Genomic DNA, 23,601 nt, shown 5'->3' on the forward strand with positions numbered 1-23,601 from the left:
ACGTCATTAGGCCGAAAATGTTTACTAACGCACTCACTTTAAAAAGTCCTAATTACCTAAAACGTCGAAAATTTTGAATAAGAGTTGTCTGCTGCCAGGGCTCACAGAAGAACACTGAGCGCTGAAAGCACGGTTTCAGAGAAAAACGTACAGTATTCATGCATTTTACACATCATATTAGATTACGTGCCGTATTGATTTTGCGCAGAGTAACAGCGAAGTATTATTATTGCTATAATTGTTGTTGTTGTAATTTTCGTCCGGAGAGATTCGCTAATCACAAGAAAAGTAACTTATCATGAAGCCAGGAGAAGGATGAGATCGCCGCTAATCAGGAACTGCAAGGCAGAATCTCGACGAAGGTGAGAAAGAACAAACTGCTGTAATTGATGAAAACCTCATTTCAGAGAGTATTACGAATCGAGCAAAACAAGAAAGTCATTTTTCAACTATCTGAAGGAAAGGGGACTTTTTAAAAGTATTTATCAATGAAAATCGCCGAGAGTTGATTTGGACCCCGAATCGAGGAGGAAAGACAGTTAGTCGAGTTGCGCGATGAAAAATTCAAGAGTGAGGCAATTCAGGAAAAGGTTCACAAATTATTTCGCATATTCTCAATAGCTATTTATTATAGATCGGGGGTAAAACAACAAGTATTTTTGCAGACACATAAGAGCGACTTGACGCTTGCCCGCAAGTTGATATTTAGAGATAACACAGAAAAAAGCTACAGAAAAAAGATGAAGATACGTCTCTTCACCAGGTAAATATGGAAGTAGAACCAAAAGATAGAATTTGACTCGCCGCGCTGGAGTTGTGGTCGGCATTGACAAAACGGGAATCAACACTGTACTTTGTCAACAAATAGTCAACCAGTGAGTTAATTCAAGGTTAATTGCTTCGGCTTCTACTTTTGATCCTTTCGCTTATTCCGGCTGGGAAGCAGCCAAAACAACACATTGCCAGGTCAAGCATGGAAAATGAAATCGAACATGAGAATTGTCAAATCCCTCAAAATAGTTAGATTTTTACCAAAAAAATACGAATGATACACAAATGTAAGGAAAAATGGCAACCTTCATTCCAGCGAAATTCCAAAATCTTTTCGAACGGACCATAATGAGTGTTTATCATATTTTAAGAAAAAAATAAGTTCGACTTGCGCACAGCTTGGCTTTATTGATCAGCTCCACTCAAATAAGGCCGATTTTATTCCTCCCATAACACAAGCAAGTTAATTAAATTCCGTCAGAGGCGAGGCCAACCTTTTTGTGGCAACTCTGATGCATCTAGCCCGCGAGAGAAATCAAGGAAAACTAGCCCAACAAGAAATTTAAAGCCGAAATGAATATACAAGAACTCGCCACGTAAGTGTCATGCTAAACTTGTCTTGCTAGCAAACATAAGATTGTACTGCCGTTAATTCTTTTGAACAGAAATGCAGATAACCAATTCTTTATTCCATCATAATTAAGTAGAACGACTCTCCTTACGTACGCGATATCAGAGAATTTAGGATGTTCCCTTTTTATCGACAATATATTGTACTAAACATAGAGGAAAGCGTACTCAAAACAAAGTAGTTTGAATGTGCTGATTCTTGAAAACTTGATGACTTAAGAAGCACTGCGAGAGAACGAGAGATTATAAGACAAATTATTTATTCAGAATATCTACCGAATCGTACGTTTTCGAAAAACAAGAAAAGAGCATAATCGCGCTCATTATTAACGCAGCTACTGAAAAGGCGGCATGTAATTTTTCGAGGAGCGTTAATTTGATTTAATTAAATCTGATCGCGCAGAAGGTGAATACAGATTATTGCAGCCAAATTTTTGACGAGAGCATTTTTGCGCAAATAGCCGCAATGGGCCTTTTCCGAAGACGCGCTCGCCAATAACAAAAGCTCCCGCCAATTATAGCAATCAATATTTCAGCAAAACTCTATCTCCAAAATCAGCTTCATCAATTTTGACCCTCGTTGGTGATATTTGGAGAAAATAGGGAATGGCGATGTTAGCGTTCTCGTTTACAGTGGAGTTGGCGCGCATGTTGCGTGCGTAATTCGCGAAAAGTGGCAGAAGTCTTGAAGCTTGTCTTTGCTTTTCTCTCTGCATACAATTTTAATAGTACTTTTAAGTAATATCAGAGACGTAAAACGTATCCGCATGATCCTCATGTCATCAGCACTCAGGTTGAGGGTGTTCTAATAGCGATCTTATTCGTTATTGCGCTCTCTCTACCCTCTTTTTCTTCTATTTTCTTCTCTCTTTCTACACAATTCAATCATCTTTCACTTTCTCTTGTAAGAGAACTTTTTGCCACAACTTGTGGTTTGTGCGTATCTCATGTTAACCAGATTGCCAAGCCACGTTCAAGTAGCCTTAATTCTTAATCTAGGAATTGTAAAGTCACAGTCGTTGAGTACTTCAAAGCCTGGTCCAACTGTCTCGGGCTCATACTGTGCTAGCTGGCTATGAATTGTCAATGAGAATTTTGATTTAGCTTCTAGCTCCTTCACACAGCACAAACACGGCCAAATTTGAAATGCATGATTATTGAATTAAAGAGTCAAAGCTAAACTCTTTATATCAATATTTCAGCTCTTTAAATAGCCTCTCGGCAAAAAGAAGACATAATGTTTTGCGCGTTGATTGACGACAGTCGATTGAGTGAGTTAATGCGACTATTTCTTCGTGGAAATAATGTTAACTCGTCGTTAATTGCAATTTGGCGCTGGGAATTGCGCAGTGGTGTTTTGTTCTGTTTGCGGGGAATTAGGCGTTTCACAGGGTCGCCAGTAGCTTCTGCCTTCGACGCATGAATTTTGAATCGAAATCGATCGAATATTTGCATGTATACCCGAACGCGTATTTATCCCCATCTTCCCAACAATACTACCAACTCCCACAGTAGCTCAGCCTAATTATACAAACATTAGCTACTAACGCAACTCCCGGCAAAAAGAGACTCCCCCATCCAAGAAAAAAGGACAAAGAAAAAAGAGAGATTTTACGAAAATGGAAGCAACGCAGAAAACCGATCCCGTCGATAGGTTAGCATTTTTCCCCTCCCAAATGGATATTTTAACTTAAATTTTAAATAATAAAACAGTCAGTGATACTTCTAGCTGCTGAAAAAGTTATACTCGCGGTTAAAGTTTGATGCCTCGTTTTTGTTGAGAGTGATTTCGACTTCCTTTTCGATTAATAAAACATTGAGATTATTTCAAGCCAGAAACAAGCTCGATGCAAAATATTCGGCTGAATTGTTTTTTCTCCTTGAAGTCACGTTCAAGCAAGGACGCTGTGGCGCGCTTTAAATTCAACTTGAAATTGGATTTTAAAAATGGAAGCAGCTGCGTTTTCGACTTTTATTTTGACGCTCTCGATTGTTATTAGATGGCAAGTCCATCTTCATCAAGAAAACGCCCTTTTTTAATCGGCGGTGATAATTATGGGCCGATTTATCGGAGGATTTATACGATCGCCTTGCCCGAATATCGACACTCGAGTGTCAATTTAAATGAACTTCCTATAACCTATTCCTATTCTCAAGAGTACTCAAAAATTAACTCATGCACCAGCAATAGAAAAAGCAATCGTCGTCGTCTTCCCGATACTACTGGTAGCTCCATATACCCAATGTAATTTCCATAAGGCCACTAATACAAATTTAAAAATTATGAAAAGCAAAACAAACAGATTCCACGCAGAGAGTAATCGAAGAAACGATCGACAATAATAGGTAGAAGAATAATATAAATTTAAACCAATAGGAGAGAATATGTGGCGCTGTGGCAAATTATATAAAATAGTAGTGGCAATAGTGAAATCATCATTTTGAAGCGAAAAAGCGAGCAAGTCAAAACTTCTTGTATTCTCTCGTGAACGCATTTTTTTTGAATATTTTATACCTATGTGGACACGCCACTTGGGCCAACTCTTTTATCTTCTAACGGTATTAATATTTTTTTGGGTGAGAATCTCAACTTCAGAAGTGAAAAAAAAAGGTCTTTGTTTTTTTGTTTTTCGAAAGTTGTCTTATTAAAATGCGATGGAGATGGGCGATGTTGTTATTATTGTTCCAAGTGCGAGTTATATTCTTGGCTTAAAATGCTTTAGCTGTTGTGTGTTATTTACTTGCGTAATGAATGAATCGCTTCTGTTAATAATTGATAAGTTGCGTTCGACGAGTTTTAGTCTTACCGGGATATTACAATCAATCTTCTACTGCTTCGAGCAAATGGACAGCAAGTCGATCCAATCGATTCCATTATTTTTGTCTTTTCTTCTTATAATCTCATTACAGAATCACATTCATTTCAATCAGCCTACACGCAGATCTTCCTAACGGCTCGCATTCATATTCCCGGTCTTTTTCCACTATCAGAGTTTGCATTACACCCAAATTGCGCGAATGATATCCACTCGCCAAATGATCACAGCAGAGGATCACTTTTTCTGACCGACAAGGTAACTCTTTTGAGGAAAATCTTCTTCGCAAATATTATATTTATACAATATTTCTTTAAAAAGCTCTGGAAATATTTTATAGAGTATGCTACAACTTGAGGGGCGCTGTCGAGCTGCGCCAGCAACTGAGACGTCTTCCTGAATGCTAGATTGACTCTCGTAAATTATTCTTGAGCGATGTATCTTTTTTATTAAGCTTATGATTTAATGCGTATCACGAGGCGTAAGAAAATAATATTTATAATGATAGGACTGGGCAGTTATAATCATCGGGATGGATACATGAGCATGTCAATAAATTGACATGGGCTTATATAAACACATATCTGGAGATGTCAGTTTTAATTTAAATCGCTCAATGGAAAATATTAAAATCTCTTCCTTGATTTCAGAAAAATGAAAGCTTGGAAAAAATGCCAAATTGAAGCAATAAAAATGGTTTTTTTTTTCTCCAAAGCACAAATTTAGAATTTTTATTGCGTTGAATAGTAATGATAAGGGTTGATACGTCGTAGACTTAGGTGGTGGATAGAGGCGCTTTTTAAATTAAACATTTGGCAAAGACATTAAATATGTAGCTTTGTTTCCCTTTAGAAGGCTCTTTGATTTCCGCGGGGCGGGCGGAGTGGGCCGCTTGGGAGGATGGACCGCAGCGTAAAGTGTTACGCGGGTTAAGAGGGAGTGTAATCGCGGCTGGAAGGGCGGGGTGAATTTAAATTCACTCAATGTCTGAAAAATGAAAATAAGATGGCTGCATGTAAAATTTATGTACTATCGCTATCATTGGTAGAAAAGTGAATAAATATTTCAGCATGGCCGGGCGCAAAAAGGGACAAGGCCCATACAAGATGACGCTCGCTCAGCAGGCGAGAACAATGTCTTACTACAAGCCGGCGATCAAGTCCGAGAATTGCTTTACCGCCGATAACGCCTTATTTATATTATCACCAGAGAATTGTATACGAAAAATAGCGAAGAAAATAACAGACTGGCCACCATTCGAATGGTTAATTTTGGTAAGCGCTTTCCCAATAAATCACAAAATTTCTGTTTTAGAGACACTGTACTTATTTTAATCCACATTATTACCAATCACTAGTTAGCCAATTAGCAATGTAATTAATAAGTCGTATCGGGCTTAAGGGTTATGTTAGGAGATGATTAAGTGCCCTAAATTTGTAGATTGATTTCCCCACCTTTGAGAAACATAATAAGTATTTCGTGATTACAAGTAATAGTAATATTATAATTATCACTGAGACTGTATCAGGCGTCTGTGATGACATTTTTTGGGCCAAAGTTTCAAAAAGAAGAATTTCGAAAAGCTGAAATTTAAAGCATTCTTGGAACAAAATTATTATGTTTGCAGTTTAACAGAAAGAAATTTAAGCTTACACTTGGTGTACTTGAATATATCATTATTATACTTTTATAAGCTCCGATTTTCATAAAAGAAAAGTAGTTTTAACGTAAAGAAAATCGTGTTCGAGGGAAATAATTTGAGAAAAGACGCGAGTATCGGAATTCGCGTTTTTTATTCTGCTGGCAGGCTCCTTCAAATGCATTGTCCCGGATCGATAGAATGCGAATGTGATACTATCAGAAACTGAACTTGTTTCTTAGGCCACAATTTTGGCGAATTGTGTCGTTCTTGCCTTAGAAGATCATCTTCCAAATGACGATAAAGCTGCTAGAACTTATTTCCTAGAAAAAACAGAACCTTATTTCTTAGGTAATTTATATTCTTCTCTGGCACGCCTATTAACCCCTTTTTAGTAATATTCTGCGTGGAAAGTTGTTTAAAAATATTATCCATGGGCTTTGCTTTCCATAAAGGCTCATATCTCCGTAATGGTTGGAACATTATGGACTTTATAGTTGTTATTACTGGTCTTCTGACGTTTTTCAACGATGCACCGCAAGTAACAGAAGGTGCAAAAGAAGGAATGTCCAATCCAAAGAGCTTTCAGGAAAGGTGGTCATTCTGCACACGATATCGGAAGATTTCATTCAGAACCTTATTGGGCAAATAAGCACCTCGTAAAAGACATTAAGGGCTTTCCGCGTTGTAAGGCCATTGAAACTTGTTTCGGGAATTCCGTCGCTACAAGTTGTTCTAAAATCGATAATCAAAGCGATGGTACCGTTGCTGCATATTGCAGTTCTTCTTTTATTTTTCATCGTGGTTTGCTCGATTATCGGACTAGAGCTCTACATTGGCACGTTCCATAGGACGTGTGTCTCAAAAAAGACAAACGAGTCATACAGGTACGCTCTAATAGATGTCCAGCCCGGGTCAAGTCTAACACAAATCGCAACCCAAGCAAACAAATAAAGCAAAGAATAAAAATGCTGCATTCTGGATAACATGAATATCTAAGGGATAACCTTGTGTGCAAGGGCAACTACCGAAACGATTCAGACCCTGAAAATTACAGTCCCGCCTCCCCATTCCTTTGTCCTCCAAGTGAGTAGAAACTCCAAGCCTTGTCCTATTTTTGCTTTCAAGATTACGATTGCCGCCATGACCACCATGGCCCCAATCATGGAATAACGACTTTCGACGATATAATATTTTCCATGATGACAGTTTTTCAATGTATCACCATGGAAGGTTGGACGGACATAATGTACTTTGCGAACGATGCAATTGGAGCATCAATGAATTGGCTCTTCTTTATGCTTCTTGTTATTATTGGATCCTTCTTCATGCTGAACTTAGTTCTCGGTGTTCTGAGCGGAGAGTTTGCAAAAGAAAGAGAAAGGGTAGAGAATAGACGCACCTTTCTAAAGGTACATTTCAAGAGTTGTTTCTTTTCTATCAAAATCGTAGCTACGAAAAAGGCAGCAGTTGGAAAGAGAGCTGGACGGCTACCTTAACTGGATCGAGAAAGCAGAAGAAATCATTTTAACAGAAGGAGATGAGAACTCTGATGGCTCCAATTACGATATGCGCAAACAACACTACAGGAATAACGCGAATTATCAAATGTCGTCTGATAGCGAGGATTGCATGACGGAGTTTGGTGGTGCAGGTGATTCTTTCCTCGTATTGTCGTGCGCCTAAAAATCATATTTAGCGTACTCGCGAAAGAAACACTCGCATCCGATGTTTGCTTGGATGAACAGAAAAGAACGACAGATGAGGATAAAAGTGAGACATTTGATAAAATCACAAGGTAATCGCTAGTTCATCGATGCCCCTGACTTTTAGTTTAGTATTTTATTGGACTATTTTATTCCTCATCTTTCTGAACACTGTCTTCATGTGTTCCGTTCATCACAATCAACCGGAATATTGGGGAATCTTTCTCTATTACGCAGAGTACGTTTTTCTTGGTTGCTTCAGTCTTGAACTGGCTCTGAAGCTGTATGGTCTGGGAGGAAGAGCCTACTTCCGCAGCAGTTTTAACGTCTTCGATCTTGTTGTTATCATCGGCTCAGTGATGGAGCTGATAATTGGCATATTTTTTGATGGAATGTCACTTGGTATTTCAGGAGAGGGATAAAACTTTCTTGAAGCTTATATATTTTATCTTTATTCGGAGAACAGCTGTTTACATACGGTAAAGACTAGTTGCGTAAGGAATTCACCAGACAATGGTCAGAAGCATCCCTCCGTAACAGTCCTTCGAGCGTTGCGCCTCTTGCGCATTTTTAAATTGACCTCTGCGTGGAGTTCACTGCGGAACTTGGTGGTGAGTCTCGTGTCCTCCCTCCGCTCCATCATGTCCCTCATTTTCCTCCTTTTTCTATTTCTTGTGGTCTTCGCGCTACTCGGAATGCAGATTTTCGGTGGCAAATTCAACTTTAATGAAGAGTCTCCGAACGCAAACTTCGATACATTTCCAGCTTCTTTTTTGACTGTTTTTCAAATTTTAACTGGCGAGGATTGGAATATGGTCATGTACGACGGTGTCAGAGCATCAGGAATTGTTTGTGAATCAGATGATTATTAGTTTTACTATCGTGCTAAATTAATTAAGCCATCAGCGTTCTAGAACAAGGAAATTAGGTGGCGTGGAAGAAGGTGGTCTTCTCTTCGCGCTCTACTTTATCGTTCTTGTGTTGTTCGGTAATTACACTCTTCTCAATGTTTTCTTGGCCATCGCTGTCGATAACCTGGCGAATGCACAAGAACTTACTAAAGACGAAGAAAACGAGGAGACCGAGCGTCAGATCAAGAAAGAGGTTCGAATCAAGCAGGAGATCAACAATATGTCGCCAAACAGCGTCGACAAAATACTCAACAATGTCGACGTAGAGAAGATTAATGCGAAAACGGTTTGGGAAAAGCGCCAAATCGAAATGCGAAAGGGATCGGCCACCAATTCCCTGAAATCAGTTACCAGGTTTGCACAAGTTTATTCTATTATCGTAAGCAATAAAAGCAATACTAGACTGAGTTCTACAGAAAATCAGCTGATGAACGGTGCCGTGAACAAAGTGATAACAAAGAATGACTCAGAAGAGTCCGAAAATTCGAACGGCCCAAAACCTATTCTCCCATATTCGTCAATGTTCATATTCCAAAGTGAAGACCCGATTCGCGTCGCGTGTCACTACATCGTCAATTTGAGATATTTCGAAGCAACAATTTTGACAATCATCGCCTTTTCGTCATTCACGCTCGCCGCTGAGGACCCAGTTCATCGGAGCAGCCTTAAGAATGAAGCCAAGTTTTCCAAATTTTGTTTGTTTTAGTTTGATTAGTTTGACACCAAGCAATGCAATTCGGAAAGCCCTTCACAGTTCTCAAGTACTTCGACTATATATTCACAGCAGTTTTCACGTTCGAGATGATCTTCAAAATTATTGATCTCGGACTAATCTTTCATCCTGGTGCCTACTTTCGATCGTTTTGGAATGTCCTTGACTTTGTGGTTGTGTCTGGCGCTCTCCTTAGTTTTGCCATGGCCTCAATCGACGGCGGGTCTGTTGACAATTCTGTCGACCTCGGAGTTATCAAGTCGCTGCGGGTACTCCGAGTTCTGCGCCCACTCAAGACAATCAAACGGCTCCCGAAACTCAAAGCGGTTTTCATGTGTGTTATCAACGCTTTTAAGAACGTCATGACAATTCTTATTGTTTACGCACTATTTATGCTCATCTTTGCTGTAATAGGCCTGGCTTAGAAACGTTTAAAATGGTCGATAACTTATCAATGATAAGTCAATTTTAAGCCTTTCATTCTTAAGCCCGTATAAAGCTGTTGAACTCTTCAAAGGAAAGTTTTATTACTGCACTGACTCGTCCGTGCTGACAAAAGACGAATGTGTTGGGAGTTACTTGAGCTATGACACGCGCTACCGAGTAAAAGTGAACCAGCGCGAGTGGCTGCGGAAAGACTTCCACTACGACAATGTTTTCTTTTCTTTTCTGACTCTCTTTGTTATTTCTACGGGCGAAGGATGGCCACAAGTGCTCTGGGACTCTATCGAGGCAACAGAGGAAGACAAGGCTGGTTTCAGAGCAATCCACATTGCACTCGTTTAGCACAGAGCAACTAGTACTCTCGGAAACCATCTGAAGGGCCCACTTAAAAACTACAACCTGTCAATCTCAATCTTCTATATTGTTTTTGTTATTGTCTTTCCATTCTTCTTTGTGAATATCTTCGTGGCCTTGATCATCATTACCTTCCAAGAAGAAGGTGACAAAGCGATGTCCAATTGCAATTTGGAAAAGAACGAGCGTGCCTGCATCGATTTCGCCATTTCTGCCCAGCCTTTAACAAGGTAAAACTGTCGCCTAAAATGCTAATTAACTTTGCTTAGGTTCATGCCAGAAAATAAAGGCACTTTCCAATATCGGATTTGGCGCCTTGTTGTCTCCACTCCCTTTGAATGGACTATTATGAGTCTGATCGTGTTGAACACGATCGTGTTGATGATGAAGTTCTTCGAAATGTCGCCAGAATATGAACAGTGCCTGCATGCCACCAATGTCGTGTTTACGACGCTCTTCTCACTCGAAAGTTTCATAAAAATGTTCGCCTTTGGCCCTCTCAACTACTTCCGCGATGCTTGGAATGTCTTCGATTTTATAACCGTAGTCGGCTCCATTGCCGATGTTTTGATAACACTCGTCGCAGTAAGTTTCCAAGATTAAGAGCAGTCAAGAGCTTCAGAATTTAATTCGTAGCACAGACACAATATCGCCTGCTCTCTAAGCAGGAAGCCCTTTAGCAGTCCCGTGAGCGCACAGGACAAACTCTTTCTATATCCACGACAACTCTAAAATTTTCACTTTAGCACGATGTTAACAATAACGTAAGTTGCGGCAGTCGGTTGCCATAAATTTTCGCTCTTTATCGGAGGAAAATTTTGGCAAGGTTTAAAAAATCATTTCGTATAATTAAATATTTTTCTACAAATTCGGTTGCAACACGCCTCTGACCATTGCCTCGACATTTGTACTAACCCACTTGATGTCCGTGCACGATTGTCTGTGTTTTCACATGCGTGTTCTATGTCATGGACTCTAGCGACTTGTTTTGAGAGTGTTTTCAGTTTATAAATTTGTCTTTCTTGCGATTATTCCGAGCTGCAAGATTGATCAAACTTTTACGTCAGGGCGAAACTATAAGAATATTGCTTTGGACATTTGTTCAGGTACCTTTTTACGACGAATCTTAGAAAAAAAACAACAAAAATTTAGTCGATAAAAGCTCTTCCGTATGTATGTCTCCTTATCATCATGATATTCTTCATATATGCAATTATTGGCATGCAAATGTTTGGAAATATCGCCCTCGACGAAGACTCTGAAATTAATCACAAGAACAATTTCCGCAATATTTTCGCTGCTGTGCTTTTACTCTTCCGTGCAGCTACTGGAGAAGCTTGGCAGTTGATCATGCTGGACTGTCTCGACGCGGAGTGCGATAAGGTATTTTTAACTTTTCCTTGGATAATTTTAAAAGCGGATTTTTCCCAATATTGCGGTCGCTGCATTTTACATTATAGGATTACCTTGATTCGAAAAACGGGAGATACCGTAACACTATCGAGGAAATGATTGTAACTGCTACAACCATTTCACCACAGGTGGTAAACTCAACGGTAAACATAACACGAAAAAACAAACAACACAAACAAATACTGCTAACAAAAATGCCTAGAACAGAGAGTTTTATCGAGTGATCACTTGATAAAAATAATATTTTTAACCGATTTTAACAATTGCCTTCCTGAGAGTTCTCAAACACTGAGTTGATCGGAACCAATTACTTGTCAAAGCATTCAACTCATTTTTTCTTTAGGATAGCCGACCTCAAGATGAGCCCGATCCGAGATGTGGGTCGAAGTTTGCATACTTCTACTTCACTTCTTTCGTCTTTCTTATGAGTTTCATGATGTTGAACTTGTTCGTTGCTGTTATTATGGACAACTTTGAGTTCTTGACGCGGGATTCATCGATCCTCGGCCCGCATCATTTGGACGAGTTCATCAGGGTCTGGGCTGACTACGACCCGAAAGCGACTGGCTTCATAAAGTATACTGACATGTTTGAGATGCTGCGCAAGATGGAGCCTCCACTTGGCTTCGGAAAGAACTGCCCTGCTAGACTTGCCTATAAACGACTCATCCAAATGAACATGCCAGTTAATCAGCAAAAGTGCGTCCGATTTAACACGACACTAATGGCATTAATACGCACCTCTCTCGAAGTGAAAATGATACAAAAGGAGGACAGTTGTTACGCCACTTATCAGGTTTCGAGTATTTTAGTTTTCAAGCTTTGAAATATTTCGCATTCAGGACCAAAAGCATTTGGACGGAGAGCTCAGAAAAGAAATCCAGATCGCCTGGCCGAATATGGAGCAGCGGCAGCTTGATGAGCTAATTACTCCACCGACAGAACATCCTTCCCTTACTGTTGGTAAAATTTATGGAGCGCTGTTGATGTTTGAGCACTGGAGAGCGTTTAAAAATCGGCAACAAGAAAGAGAAGAGTATTACCCTGCAGGTACGCCAACGTTGGTTTTAATCAAATTTAAAAAAAAATTCAAGGGGGTAATCCAGAACAGAAACCTACCTCAAGAGCGGAAAGCTTTGCATCCCTCGTCTCAAATATTTCTCATCAAATACAACGCACTAAGTCTCAGCTTTCTCTCCGCCCTGGAGATATCCACGATGTAAAACAGCTTTCCCTCTCTGGCGAGCAACAAACGCGTCCTACTAGTCCACGGAAATCTGTGGTGGCGTCATCAAAGACTTCGATGAAGTCAAACTTCCTTCTTGTTCCTGAATACAACAACAGCGCCAGTAACATGAATGAAGATGTTCAATCGCCTGATACTGCCAGTCCTGACCCATCCGAAGGCGATGACGAGGACTATCCTATAATGTCTTCTAGGAGGCAGTTGCACCATCCCCATCGGCAAATTACCTACCAACACTCGATTGATTTCGACGGCAACGGAAGCACACTGGACCAGCACGGTGAACCTGTGCCCATCCCGAGAAGAAGGCTTCCACCTACACCAGGCAGACATGTATGATAGATGTTGACTTATGAGAACTAAGATTATTTAGATGATTCACTACGAGTCTGTCGATTCCCCAAACCAGTCGATATCTAAAGCCGACCAAGAAAGCGTCACAATGTGCCGAGTGAACGAGGAGCATATGCGCCCCGACCCTTTGTCGGACATTGAGTATGAGTACCCCTTAGAATACTACACAAACATGCCAATCTACTACAGGTCTGAGGAACGCTTTTCTCGCCCATTGAAAGGAATGTTTAGCCACGAGCCTGAATATTCCAATAACCGCCAATCACCTTCAGACTCTGAGTATTTCTACACTAAGTCAGAGTTAGTTGGATTTCGAACAATAACTTAACGGCCTTGCTTTGGACAAGAGTTCAAAAAAGGTTCTGTTTGCATTAGAGTACGCACAGCAACTGTTTCGAAATCCAGTTATAGAAAGGAGAGAGCATTACTAAAAAACAGAAAATGCATTCCTTCGACATCGCCTGTTCGCCAACAACGTCTTCTTCATACTCATTCTAGTTTAAGACCCTTGCAACCAATCACTGCCAATAAATTAAGTTTGCCTTATCAGCCTAGCTGCCGCCTTTCCTTACATTCTTATCGGATGCGCAATCCTCTTAGCTTATTTTCTACGCCGAAACTGACAAAACAGAATCCTATCCAGAAGAAAGTCGATTCTACCTGGATTTTTTTCGTGATATCATGGATCGCAGATGTATTTACAAGATAGAAGTATTGTTACAACTGAATAGATATACTGTTGCACATTGAAAGTGTGTCTTTAGGATTGTTGGTAGCCTGTAAGAATTTTTGGGCGTTTAAGATTTCGATTCTTTACTGTTTTTCTTCACGTAGTAGAACAATACAGTAAACTAACTGTATTGATGGTTTGGGTGCATTTTTTCGATGATCTGTGAATTTGAGTCGGCAAATAGTTGAGATGAAATATTTTAATGCAGCTTACGAATGTTTGTATCTGTAGAAAATAAAAATATACTGTAGTAGTGGCGGCGCTGAATCTAGTGAATATAAGTATGAAATGGTGCAGTTATTTACGTAGTAGAATGCGACGAGATAAAATGATGATAGCGAAAAGAGAAACCATACAAAGAGTGAAAACAGATGCCAAACCGGGACACAAAGGGCATTCGCCCTTCCAGTACCCAGATTAGTTTGGCGCCGTGCGATGAAGGTGATTGAATTTATTTTGCTTTTTGGTGAATAAAAAGGAAAATACGGTGGAATAGGAGTGTGGTGGACGAAAGAAAGGCGTTTAGTGTAAAGAATAATACAATTGGGCGTTGTACAATTAGTAATAATGTTATAGTTGCTGTTTGACTCCACGAAGGCGAGTTTATTGTTGGATTACGTTTTCGTGCGGCTCGGGGTCGAGAGATTCCGGAGAGTGAGAAAGAAGCCTCGTACAGTGGGTTGCGCAGGTAGTTGACCCTTTGCGATTGCAGCTTTGGTTGACCCTTCGCCCGCGCTTTGTTTCTTTCTAGACTTGCTCAAAGTGATTGCAGGATTGGTTGACCCTTTGCCCGCACTTTAGGGGTCAACTACCTGCGCAACCCACTGTAAGCTGAGCAGGACGAGCTTGAAATTGCCCGGCACAAAGCGCCATTGTTAGGGCCGGTTGGAGAAGGATTCGAGATACTACTGTACAAAACTAGGGTCGCCCAAGGTGGAGGTGGAATAGGTTGGGATAGAGACAGACAATTAGTTATAACGACGTCGCAATTTTATCGGAATTACGAATTTCTGGTAACGGAATAAAGTGATCGCGAAAAAATAACTATACAATACTACACTTAGATTTCTTGCTCGGCTTCTGTTGGGGAGGCTCCAGTGCCGCTAATATCGCTTCATCGAACACGTTTTTAAGACCTGAACAATTTTACAAAGAGCTTTTCCAGAAAGACGCTCACCTTTTTGAGTTAGGGCGGAACACTCGACGTATCTGACTGCTTTCAGCTCTTTGGCTAGTTTTTCTCCTAATTCGAACGTGATCGGCTTCTGCTTCTGTTTCGCCAGCTTCTCGATAGTTCCACCGTCTTCTCTCAGATCCGCTTGAGTGCCAACCTTTGATTTTAGTGTTAAAAGAGTCAAGAAATATGGCCTCTTACGAGTAAGAAGGGCGTCTTTGGACAATGGTGAGCGATTTCAGGAACCCATTTTTCTTTTATGTTTTCGAAGGAACTCGGCGCCACCACTGAGAAACAGACGAGGAAGACATCTGTCTGGGGGTAGGAGAGCGGTCGCAATCTGAATGTACAGTGTCAGTGGATTATCACGGCGAGTCATAGTTTTATGTTTGGCCTTTGGCGGGGGCGGCGCAACGCTCGGGCGCGCTCGGGCCCCGTCGGCAGCGCTCGGCCCAGCCAGACGACTCACCTGTCGTAATCTTCCTGGCCCGCCGTATCGAAAAGTCCCAGCGTGTAAGGTTCTCCACCGATCATGACTGTCACAGCGTAATTGTCGAAAACTAACCAAATTCAATTAAAAGCAAAGACAAAAGCCTGCTCTACCTGTTGGCACGTATTCGCTTGGAAATTTATTCGTTGTATACGAAATGAGAAGGCAAGTTTTACCAACGGCTCCGTCGCCGACTACGACGCATTTTATCGTCTGCATTCTGAAGAAAAACAGTCTCTACATGTACTCCCCGAGTAATGCGTAGAAAAAAAACATGAGAAAATTATTAAAAAGGGACAGGAAGAGATTTCATTGGGGCAAAGAAAGAGAGAGAGAGTGGGAGAGCGGCCTATTCACGCAGTAAATCGAGTCATAGAGATTGATAAACCAGATCTGGCACGGGCTCGCCTTGTGAAGGGATCATGCCTATTACTGTAATTCAGTGGCTCTATCTTTATTTTTCAACATGAAAAATTTTACTCGTCCAAAAGACTTAATTTTTAGTTGGTTGTTTGAAAATTTGACCAAAGTTAACGCCATAGATTTTTTCTAAGATTTCGAAAATTGAAATTTTGATTGTTGAAATGTTTGAATGTAAAAATTATAAAAAGTTGCGAAATCGGTCGAGCTATTTTCTTCTATCTTCAAGGGCGATTAGAATCTCTCTTGCAAATGATGAGCTTCTGAGAGTCTCTTTTTTAGCTTCGCCTTTTTTAGATTTTTTTCGCGGGCGAATTGATTTGGATTTTTTTTTTGTTTCGAGGGCGACTCACTACTAACGCGAAAAAGAGCGAAAGGCGCCCGCGTCGGGACGAGAAGAGCGGACAAAGAGCAACCAATCGGGTGAGCGCGTGGGCGCCCAGCCGGCGCACTCGATTCTCCACCCTTCCCTCATTATCGGTTTTTGGCTGTTCTCCTCGTTGTCCCCCGCCGAGAGCCGCTCACGCAGCCAGAAAGAACCAGCGCGCCCATTTTTCTCTCCCTCTCTCTTCTTCAAACTCGCGAGAGGTTATAATCTCACTGTAATCTCTCCCTCTTCGCACTCTCTCTCCAGTAGAGAAACTCACTGGCCTTTTCCCACTAAGTTTAGTAAAGAATACTAGTACTACAGACTGCTGCGCAAAACAAGGGTCATCATGCTGAGATAAATCAAAGAATAAGGCCATTTTTCTTCGTTCAAAAAGCGCGTTACTGCGGTTTCCTTCTCTTGCTTCTTGCGTTTATACTTTTTACGAGCGGAAATTGGCGTCAGCCCCCACCAACTCGTGCTCATCGATTCGCATGAATTTCACGATTTCGAGCATTTCAAGAATGAATCTCTCGACCAAAATTGGAGACGAGTTTTCGAAGCAGCGAACCGGAAACGCGGTTCTTTTCTGATTGCCACTTCAAGTAATATTTTCTGTAGCATTCTGGCGAAAAAAAGTAAGCTCGTTTTAGTAGCCATAAAGGTAAGATGTATTTTTTGTTTGAAAAACCCGAGAAAGGCAGTAACAGAGAGCGAGTTTTCTTACAAATTGGAATTTTTGGGAGTTATTTTTGCAGTTTAATTTTAGAATTTATTGCTTTATCCGACCTTTGTTCTTTGGTACATGGAATTGTACATGTAAAATAAAGTTGAATGATACTCAAACAATGCACGAAGTTGACCTGATATTTGAGGGTAAAGCTGACAGAAAGAAAAAGAAAAAAATAATGAAAATAATGAAACTAATCAATTCAGGTTTAGTCCTGCTCCATCGGGCCATCTCCATCGGGTTGCCATCGAATCCTTTCTTCGTAGAATTTTATAACCACCTTAAAAATTCCGTTACTTTTTCTTATGACTCGTAGTGCCTTACCTGTGGAATCCTGATGTTGGCCTCCTTTGCTGGGACGAGATCGGTCTCTTCCGAGTCTTTCCTGAATCAAGATTACAACCACTCACTCCTCGAAATCGTTTTTTACCATTTTATCAGGAACTGGAGGTCACCATCTTTTTCCGTGGCTCCGCAGATTTTCTCCGCCTTGTAGCCTCTGTCGAAGATCGACGACGAAAACGTTGAAGATGCTTTTTCACTGGGTTTGGACTTTTTAGAGGCGGGAGTGAACTCTTCTTTCATCGCATTTTCCTTCTTCGCTTTTTCCTTTTGCTCCCGCTTTCTCTGCTTTTTCTCTTCCCTTTCCTTCCTCGCCTTTTCTGAAATACGTTGGTTGTTATGGATGATTTCATCGTGAGAAAAATTGGAACTTCTCGTGGGAAATCGAGTATGGGAGTAGCGCAATTAAAGATATAGTAACCGTGACGATTGGCCCTGCTGGACAGGAATCGATACTTCTGAATTTCGCTAACTCTTTATTTCTAACAGAACATGGCTGTCCTGGGAGCTCCCAATAACGATAAGATATCAACGCACCTTCGAAAGCAGTTATGAGATCGTCGCAGTCGAGGTTTTCTTTTGGTTCCCAAGTGTCGTCATCACTGAAACACTGCTCACTATCAACGAGTTATCACTTTGCTTACGGTCCAAATCCTTTCCAGCGAATTCGGTAGTGCTTCACTTTCACGCCCGCGTCGTTCTCTTCCATGCGCTCATCCAAAATATGCTCCACCTTCAAGACGTCAATTACAGTTAACTTTGAGCAACATTACCTCGTACTCTTCTTCCTCCGAACCAGACATATTTATTTACCAATTCCTCTGGCTCTTTTCTCAAATAAGGGTTCTTTTTAATTTTACTAAGAAGGTGTCTCCTCTTTTTCAAGTTTTGTCTCTTTTTTAGAATTCGCGCGGGACGGCAAAAAAACGATAGAGCTAGCTGTGGTGTATGTCCCTCAGCGTGGGCGTCGCATGGACGCACCCTGGGGTCTCTCGAGTGCGATTAAGCGCGAAAAATACGCACAAAAATACGAATTATCGGTAGTTCTACTCGTTCTTATCAATTTATCACTATTAAAACCCGTTGGCAATGCTTGACAGCTTCGAAATCAGCGCTGAAGAACGTCTAGCTGCGTAAATTAATTAGTTATTTCAAACACAACACCCAAATCAAGGTCATTCTAGAAAATACTCTAGAATTTCCATGATGCATCGGTTATATAGTCACACTCTTCTACTGAAATGTTTGCATCTGAAATGCAAGTTGAATTCATATAACAGCTGCATATCAAGATAAAACATTAAAAACACTCAGAAATCAAGGAAGACTCATCATCTGAGCAACGGTAGACTGTGTTTGCGTGTTTGGAGGATATATTTGCAGTCTTTTTCCGGGAGAGCGTTTGATCGAGGATCATTATTTTTATTCATATTTGAGCATCACACTTTCAGGTTGCTTTTTGCTACATTTCCATAACCGAAAAATGAATTCACTAAAATTACTGATTGTCAATAAGACGCTTGGATTCCAAGTTTGAAAGCTTATTTGATGGATACACTAACGATAAGAAGTGTGAAGTTGGAATCACAATTGATTGGTTCGGTTCGCATGATGTGACAATCATCGAATATGGAGCAGCCTTTTCGCTTATATCGGGGAAAAGGGAAAGGCGGTGCTCTGATTCATTCTAGATATTTGCTGACATCTTGGATTTTAGGTTGAGCAGCTAATCCTTATCGAAATTTTCAAAAAAGAAGCCAGAAATAAAAGGCACGTAGTTTTTTGTTTTCCCCTTCATTCATAGAAATTCCGAATCAGTTATGTTTAAATCAAATGCTATGTTAATTTCTCTCTTTTTATTACTCGCTAGCATCGCCCAGTACTACCAGGTTTGAAGAGAAATAATATCTCAGAAATTTTGCTGCAGAAAGGACAAATTTTGCCACTTAGAACTAAAACACTTGGGATACTCCCATATTTCGAAAGGGTTAGTCAGTTTATAGAATCTGCCTGAGAATGAAAAAAGAACCTTTACGATTGACGATGCTGTACCTGTTCGACCAACTCCTTGGATAGACTACTTTGAAGATGGTGAGTTTACCAAACTGACAAAATATTTACCAATAAACTAAATAGGATTCTTCATCGTTCCGTATTTCTTCGAAGACGGTTATGAGAAGCACAAGTACTGTTCATGTAATTCATCTGAGTCAATGGCAGTTATGGAGTATCTTCTTGGTGCTTTCGAAAGATACACCTGCGTGAAATTTAAAAGGTTGACGACAGAAGCGGAAAAAGCACTCTACGATTACAAGATTGAAATCGGATGGGATGGACAGACTGGACGAGCCTGGTCACATTTGGGTATTATATTTTTTACTAACGGTTTACAGAGCGAAAGTCTGCATTTATGTTAAAAAAAAACGAGATAAAAATGTTTTCAAAGGTCGTCTCCCCTTGTCCTTCCAGCCTCAAAAACTGCAAATGCGTCCCGACGCCTGGAGCTTGAACAATAGAACAGTGATGCAACACGAAGCAATGCACGCTTTGGGCTTCCTTCACGAGCATCAACGAATCGATCGCGACAGTTATGTTGAAGTTCATCCTTCTTTGCCAAACGATATTGATTTCGCGAAAGTATCAAGTAGTGCTGAGTGGCGGAATTTGAGTTTTCCTTACGACTACACCAGTGTTCTTCATTACCCGGCCTTTCGACTTGGTGATGGAAAGTGGTCTCTGTCGATCCCGGGGAGCGATTACAGCATTCCTGTTCCTGCCCGCCCGGCCTTTCCAATTTCTCAGCAAGACATGGCTCAAATCAATTCAATGTATAATTGCTCAGGAATAGGTTCCATTTTTTACTCTGTTAGGATAGTTTTTTGAAGGCTTCTCGATAAGATAAGCCAATAAAAATAGTTTAACATTAACATCCCTTATCAAGAACCTATACAAGCCTTTACAACGACGAGGAATACGACTACACCAATGATAAAACCGACAAAAGGTCCATTTTGGATTGAAGAAGAAACAGTTCAAACCATAATTCGTACACTGCTCTATTTCTATCTCGTCATTTTATTTAACTTCTATTAAGATATCATAATAAATAAGTAGGCCTCGGACGTAAAAATCCATCACCATCATCGGAACTTCGTATGGGATTGAGAATAGGCTCATTCGAAAGCTCTTGAAGAGGGCTTTATTATAGGCAAATGAAAAAATTGGGCCCTGTCTCCCAGTTTTGAGTAATCTGTCGTTAAAGATAAAGTCGAAAAACGTTTTTACGAAATAACTTGAAACAGGGAGACAGGGTCCAATTTTTTTATTTGCCGCCAAGAAAGTTCTCTTTAAGAGCTTTCGAATGAGCCTACTCTCGTCCTCATACGAAGCTCCGATGGTCAAAATCGATATTTTTACGTCCGAGGCCTATAAATAAGGTAGGCTCTGTTTGATATTTGGAGGATTTATTTGGGGCATGTTGTCGAGAAAGCACTCGTCACGAATAGCATTAACATAGTGAAATTTATTTGGATTAAGTTATGGCTAGGTAATTGGCAGAACATAAAAGAAGCGGAAACAGTTTCTTACTTTGAGGAAGAAGCGCAGGTCAAGTTGAGGTTTCGTCAGTACGGTTAGAACGAGGATCATTATTTTCATTGTTGTCTGAGGTTGGTTGTTGTGACTTGTGTTTTTTCCATATCAGTACGATCAGTCCCTAGAATTCAATTTCGAACATTTATTCACTCCTTACACCAACCATAAGAAGTACGAGGCCAAGTGAAACAAGAATCGATATGCTCGCGTCATTGAGTTTCGAGCAGTTTTCCCCGTAGTGACTAAAAAAAACTATCGACTTACAAAAGCAGATAGGCTTACCCTTTGTCACACTCGCACTTTTTGACTTGATAGAGGTTATCCATGCAGCATTTTCCATTATTGTTACAAAAATCATCGCCGCAACGTTTTTCGCACTTATTTATTGGTGCAGGTGTTGAAGATTCTTCGTAAAGTTCTTTCAGAAAAAGTTGCTCTTCGTATTTTGTAATCTTCTTTTCTTCGTCTGAAAATCGTAGTTATGATTGAATGTTCATTGATTATTCACCTAAAAAGTGAACTCTGCATGTCCAGTTGCCTTCGAAGGACTCGTCGAAGCCTCCTTTCGGAGTAAAAGTGAGCTTGTGCGTAACTCCATTTTTCCGATATCGATAGTTTTTGGTCAACCCCTTCGTCACCGGGACATCATTTTGTAACATTTCAACTGACAAGTGTTTGAGGTAAGTTTTAAGCCTTGCTTCCACGTGAAAAAAAGTTCACGTGCGTTACACGTGCCCGATAAAACATCTAACACCTTTCCTATCGGATTCACCTTCGCCTTTTCTATTTGACAGCTGAAATTGATTTATAACATTGAAACAAACTTTTTTTGACTCTAGTGAACAAAACACTCGTCACCTTGCTAAGGGAATGTCAAGAAAAAAGTCATAAACCTTCCTAATTTTAAAGCGCTGGTTCTTCGTGATAACTTGAGTTTTCTTCTTTTTGGGTACTTTGACAGCCCCGAACTTGCGAATATCTGGGTAAATCTCAGCTTGACAGGTTTTAGCACGGTCGGTCGAATATCCAGGGCTTGAGTTTCCATCACAAATCGCACGTGCAACGGATTTCCTCGTCTGTTTTCGTCTTACATCTCGGCCAGCGTATGGAACCCACTTGAGCGTAAGTTCGCCGCTTGGTTCAGCTACATTCAGGAAAAACAGCTTTCTAGAGCGACTCGCCATTGCTCCCTAATTTTGAAATAAGTCAAGCAGCAAGAGAATCAAAGAATCCACAATCTCATTCTGGCCACACAGTAACGAGGATTTGCCCGGTGTCTTACTTTTGAGCAGATCTATATTCACACGTTACCTTCGAGTTTTTCACCTTTAAAAGATCTGCAGGGTCACAGTCAAGAAGCAGCTTTCTCGGTCGTTGGAAGCCATCACGCCCTTGTCTGAAGAAGATGTTCTCATGTTTCGTCGGAAACTTGAGAACTTCTTTAATGCGAATGAGAGCCTTAAACAGTTTGACAAGTTTGATAGCACTTTTTAAAGATATGAGTTGTCAAACGGTAGCTTATTGGATCGAGGCTCTTTATCAAGTTCACCGTAGACGACGGCATCGGAGCTGAAGCCGAGCATGTCCAGCGTGTATCGTGGTCTTTCGGGCCATTTCGTCGCTTCACAGCTCTTCAGCATTCAAATTTCTTCCTTGCCTGTTTGTCTCTTCCCCTTCTTCCAACTGTGCTCGACGGTGCTGCGAATTTTTTATTTAATTTTCCCTGGCAGCCGACCAATCAATTACTAATTCAATATGCGTGCCCAAAAATTAAGAGTGCAAGGATAAAGACAGGTATCAGTCGTAGGGTGTCAGGCTTATCGCCCGATCAATTTCGCTTTCAAAGGGAAATCCCTCTTCTTCCCATAAAATAGGCGATAAGTAGCGTCTGAAATTGATCTGCATCCCTTTCTCACTCCTCCTGTACCGTACAGTGTACACACAACGGCGTACACACTACCATACATTTGTTCCTGTTGCTCTTTTACGCGTTTTACGAGAGGTAGCATTTGAAAGATTCTCGAGTGGTTACCTTTTGAAGCTTCGTCAAATTCTCTAGTGTGACTAGGCAAATAGTTCTCGTCAATCAAGTGTGGGATGAGCTTTCTGGCTAGCTCAATACAGGGTTGAGCATATTTCCTTTTCTTTGCCCAAGGCACTTTTCACCGCGCCGCCAAGTCCGCCGATATCCGTCCACCGAGGCTCTCACAGAAAGTACTTAATCGCACCCGTAACTTGTCCTCTTCTTCTTCCTTTCCCGCCTCAATATACAAACGGCTTGTCTTTGTCTAAAACTTTGACTCCAAGTTATTCGTTTTTATAAGTCCCTACTTTTCAGTTCTTCTGCATTTCTCTCGTACGAGTTTGTGGAACTTGACGCTCGAAAATTTCTTATTTTGGATCCTTGCTTTGTTGGTTAGAGCGGTTTTAATCTTTCCATTGTGCGACTCTCATTATCGAGGGCTCCTCCGCTTCAAGCCCTATTTAACTCTCTGATTTTCTGTCAATTTCGCCCATCAACTTCAACTAACCAGGATTTACACGTCTCGGGGCTTCTCACGGACATAAGTTAAGGGAATTATGAAAGTTAATGCTTTTGAAATATATTTATTTATGATTTCAAGCTTATTGGAAGATTCTGAACCGATTCACAAAAGTCTTTAATCAAATTAATCCGCATCCTATTCAGAAGAAGAACAAACAACACTTGATCTGTATATATATCAATAGATGCGGTACTTTTAATCGAAGAGGTCCA

The 23,601-nt window shown here is 40.6% G+C and overlaps 6 protein-coding genes across 8 annotated transcripts; 3 read left to right on the plus strand and 3 right to left on the minus strand.

The window, feature by feature from the left end:
- The first annotated feature begins 1,284 nt into the window (after positions 1-1,284).
- LOC145709197 (voltage-dependent N-type calcium channel subunit alpha-1B-like) lies at positions 1,285-12,662 on the plus strand. Its single transcript, XM_081786877.1, is given in 23 exon segments — positions 1,285-1,367; positions 5,287-5,491; positions 6,099-6,207; positions 6,252-6,453; positions 6,531-6,743; positions 6,857-6,942; positions 6,985-7,268; positions 7,309-7,654; positions 7,695-7,970; positions 8,100-8,410; positions 8,469-8,827; positions 8,876-9,149; positions 9,218-9,599; positions 9,685-9,935; positions 10,008-10,213; positions 10,253-10,568; positions 10,730-10,747; positions 10,988-11,089; positions 11,136-11,366; positions 11,740-12,192; positions 12,239-12,446; positions 12,491-12,571; positions 12,625-12,662. Coding segments are annotated over 23 exon segments (4,974 nt in total). The 5' UTR covers positions 1,285-1,344.
- On the plus strand, positions 12,628-13,340 carry LOC145710335 (uncharacterized). Its single transcript, XM_081788075.1, has 3 exons — positions 12,628-12,975; positions 13,016-13,185; positions 13,228-13,340. Exons 1-3 carry the CDS (start codon positions 12,700-12,702, stop codon positions 13,322-13,324), a joined length of 543 nt encoding a protein of 180 aa, XP_081644201.1. The 5' UTR covers positions 12,628-12,699; the 3' UTR covers positions 13,325-13,340.
- A 335-nt stretch (positions 13,341-13,675) lies between these two features.
- LOC145710442 (cdc42 homolog) lies at positions 13,676-15,639 on the minus strand. Of its 2 annotated transcripts, XR_014135041.1 has the most exons (6): positions 15,504-15,639; positions 15,370-15,460; positions 15,102-15,240; positions 14,904-15,057; positions 14,552-14,862; positions 13,676-14,393 (listed from the first exon to the last, which is right to left on the minus strand). XR_014135041.1 is itself a non-coding variant. In XM_081788198.1 (5 exons), the coding sequence occupies exons 1-5, from the start codon at positions 15,607-15,609 to the stop codon at positions 14,771-14,773; spliced, it is 582 nt and encodes a 193-aa protein (XP_081644324.1). In that variant the 5' UTR covers positions 15,610-15,639; the 3' UTR covers positions 13,676-14,770. The 2 variants fall into 2 exon arrangements, 1 of the variants encoding a protein (XP_081644324.1); XM_081788198.1 differs by having other exon boundaries at positions 13,676-14,862.
- Positions 15,640-17,026: 1,387 nt separating this feature from the next.
- Positions 17,027-18,187, minus strand: LOC145707004 (chromobox protein homolog 5-like). Its single transcript, XM_081784478.1, has 6 exons — positions 18,023-18,187; positions 17,894-17,982; positions 17,787-17,851; positions 17,338-17,569; positions 17,232-17,292; positions 17,027-17,187 (listed from the first exon to the last, which is right to left on the minus strand). The coding sequence occupies exons 1-6, from the start codon at positions 18,050-18,052 to the stop codon at positions 17,116-17,118; spliced, it is 549 nt and encodes a 182-aa protein (XP_081640604.1). The 5' UTR covers positions 18,053-18,187; the 3' UTR covers positions 17,027-17,115.
- A 1,275-nt stretch (positions 18,188-19,462) lies between these two features.
- LOC145709198 (astacin-like metalloendopeptidase) lies at positions 19,463-20,269 on the plus strand. The gene is made up of 3 exons (XM_081786878.1): positions 19,463-19,613; positions 19,696-20,077; positions 20,191-20,269. The coding sequence occupies exons 1-3, from the start codon at positions 19,463-19,465 to the stop codon at positions 20,267-20,269; spliced, it is 612 nt and encodes a 203-aa protein (XP_081643004.1).
- A 483-nt stretch (positions 20,270-20,752) lies between these two features.
- Positions 20,753-23,280, minus strand: LOC145707965 (uncharacterized). Of its 2 annotated transcripts, none has more exons than XM_081785561.1 (7): positions 23,175-23,280; positions 22,876-23,131; positions 22,170-22,541; positions 21,352-22,033; positions 21,126-21,309; positions 21,007-21,085; positions 20,753-20,964 (listed from the first exon to the last, which is right to left on the minus strand). In XM_081785561.1, exons 4-7 carry the CDS (start codon positions 21,500-21,502, stop codon positions 20,857-20,859), a joined length of 522 nt encoding a protein of 173 aa, XP_081641687.1. In that variant the 5' UTR covers positions 21,503-22,033; positions 22,170-22,541; positions 22,876-23,131; positions 23,175-23,280; the 3' UTR covers positions 20,753-20,856. The 2 variants fall into 2 exon arrangements, with proteins under 2 accessions (XP_081641687.1, XP_081641686.1); XM_081785560.1 differs by having other exon boundaries at positions 22,155-22,541.
- Positions 23,281-23,601: the final 321 nt, after the last annotated feature.

Source organism: Oikopleura dioica, chromosome XSR, assembly GCF_907165135.1.
Source record: "Oikopleura dioica chromosome XSR, OKI2018_I68_1.0, whole genome shotgun sequence".
Classification (NCBI taxonomy): Eukaryota; Metazoa; Chordata; class Appendicularia; order Copelata; family Oikopleuridae; genus Oikopleura; species Oikopleura dioica.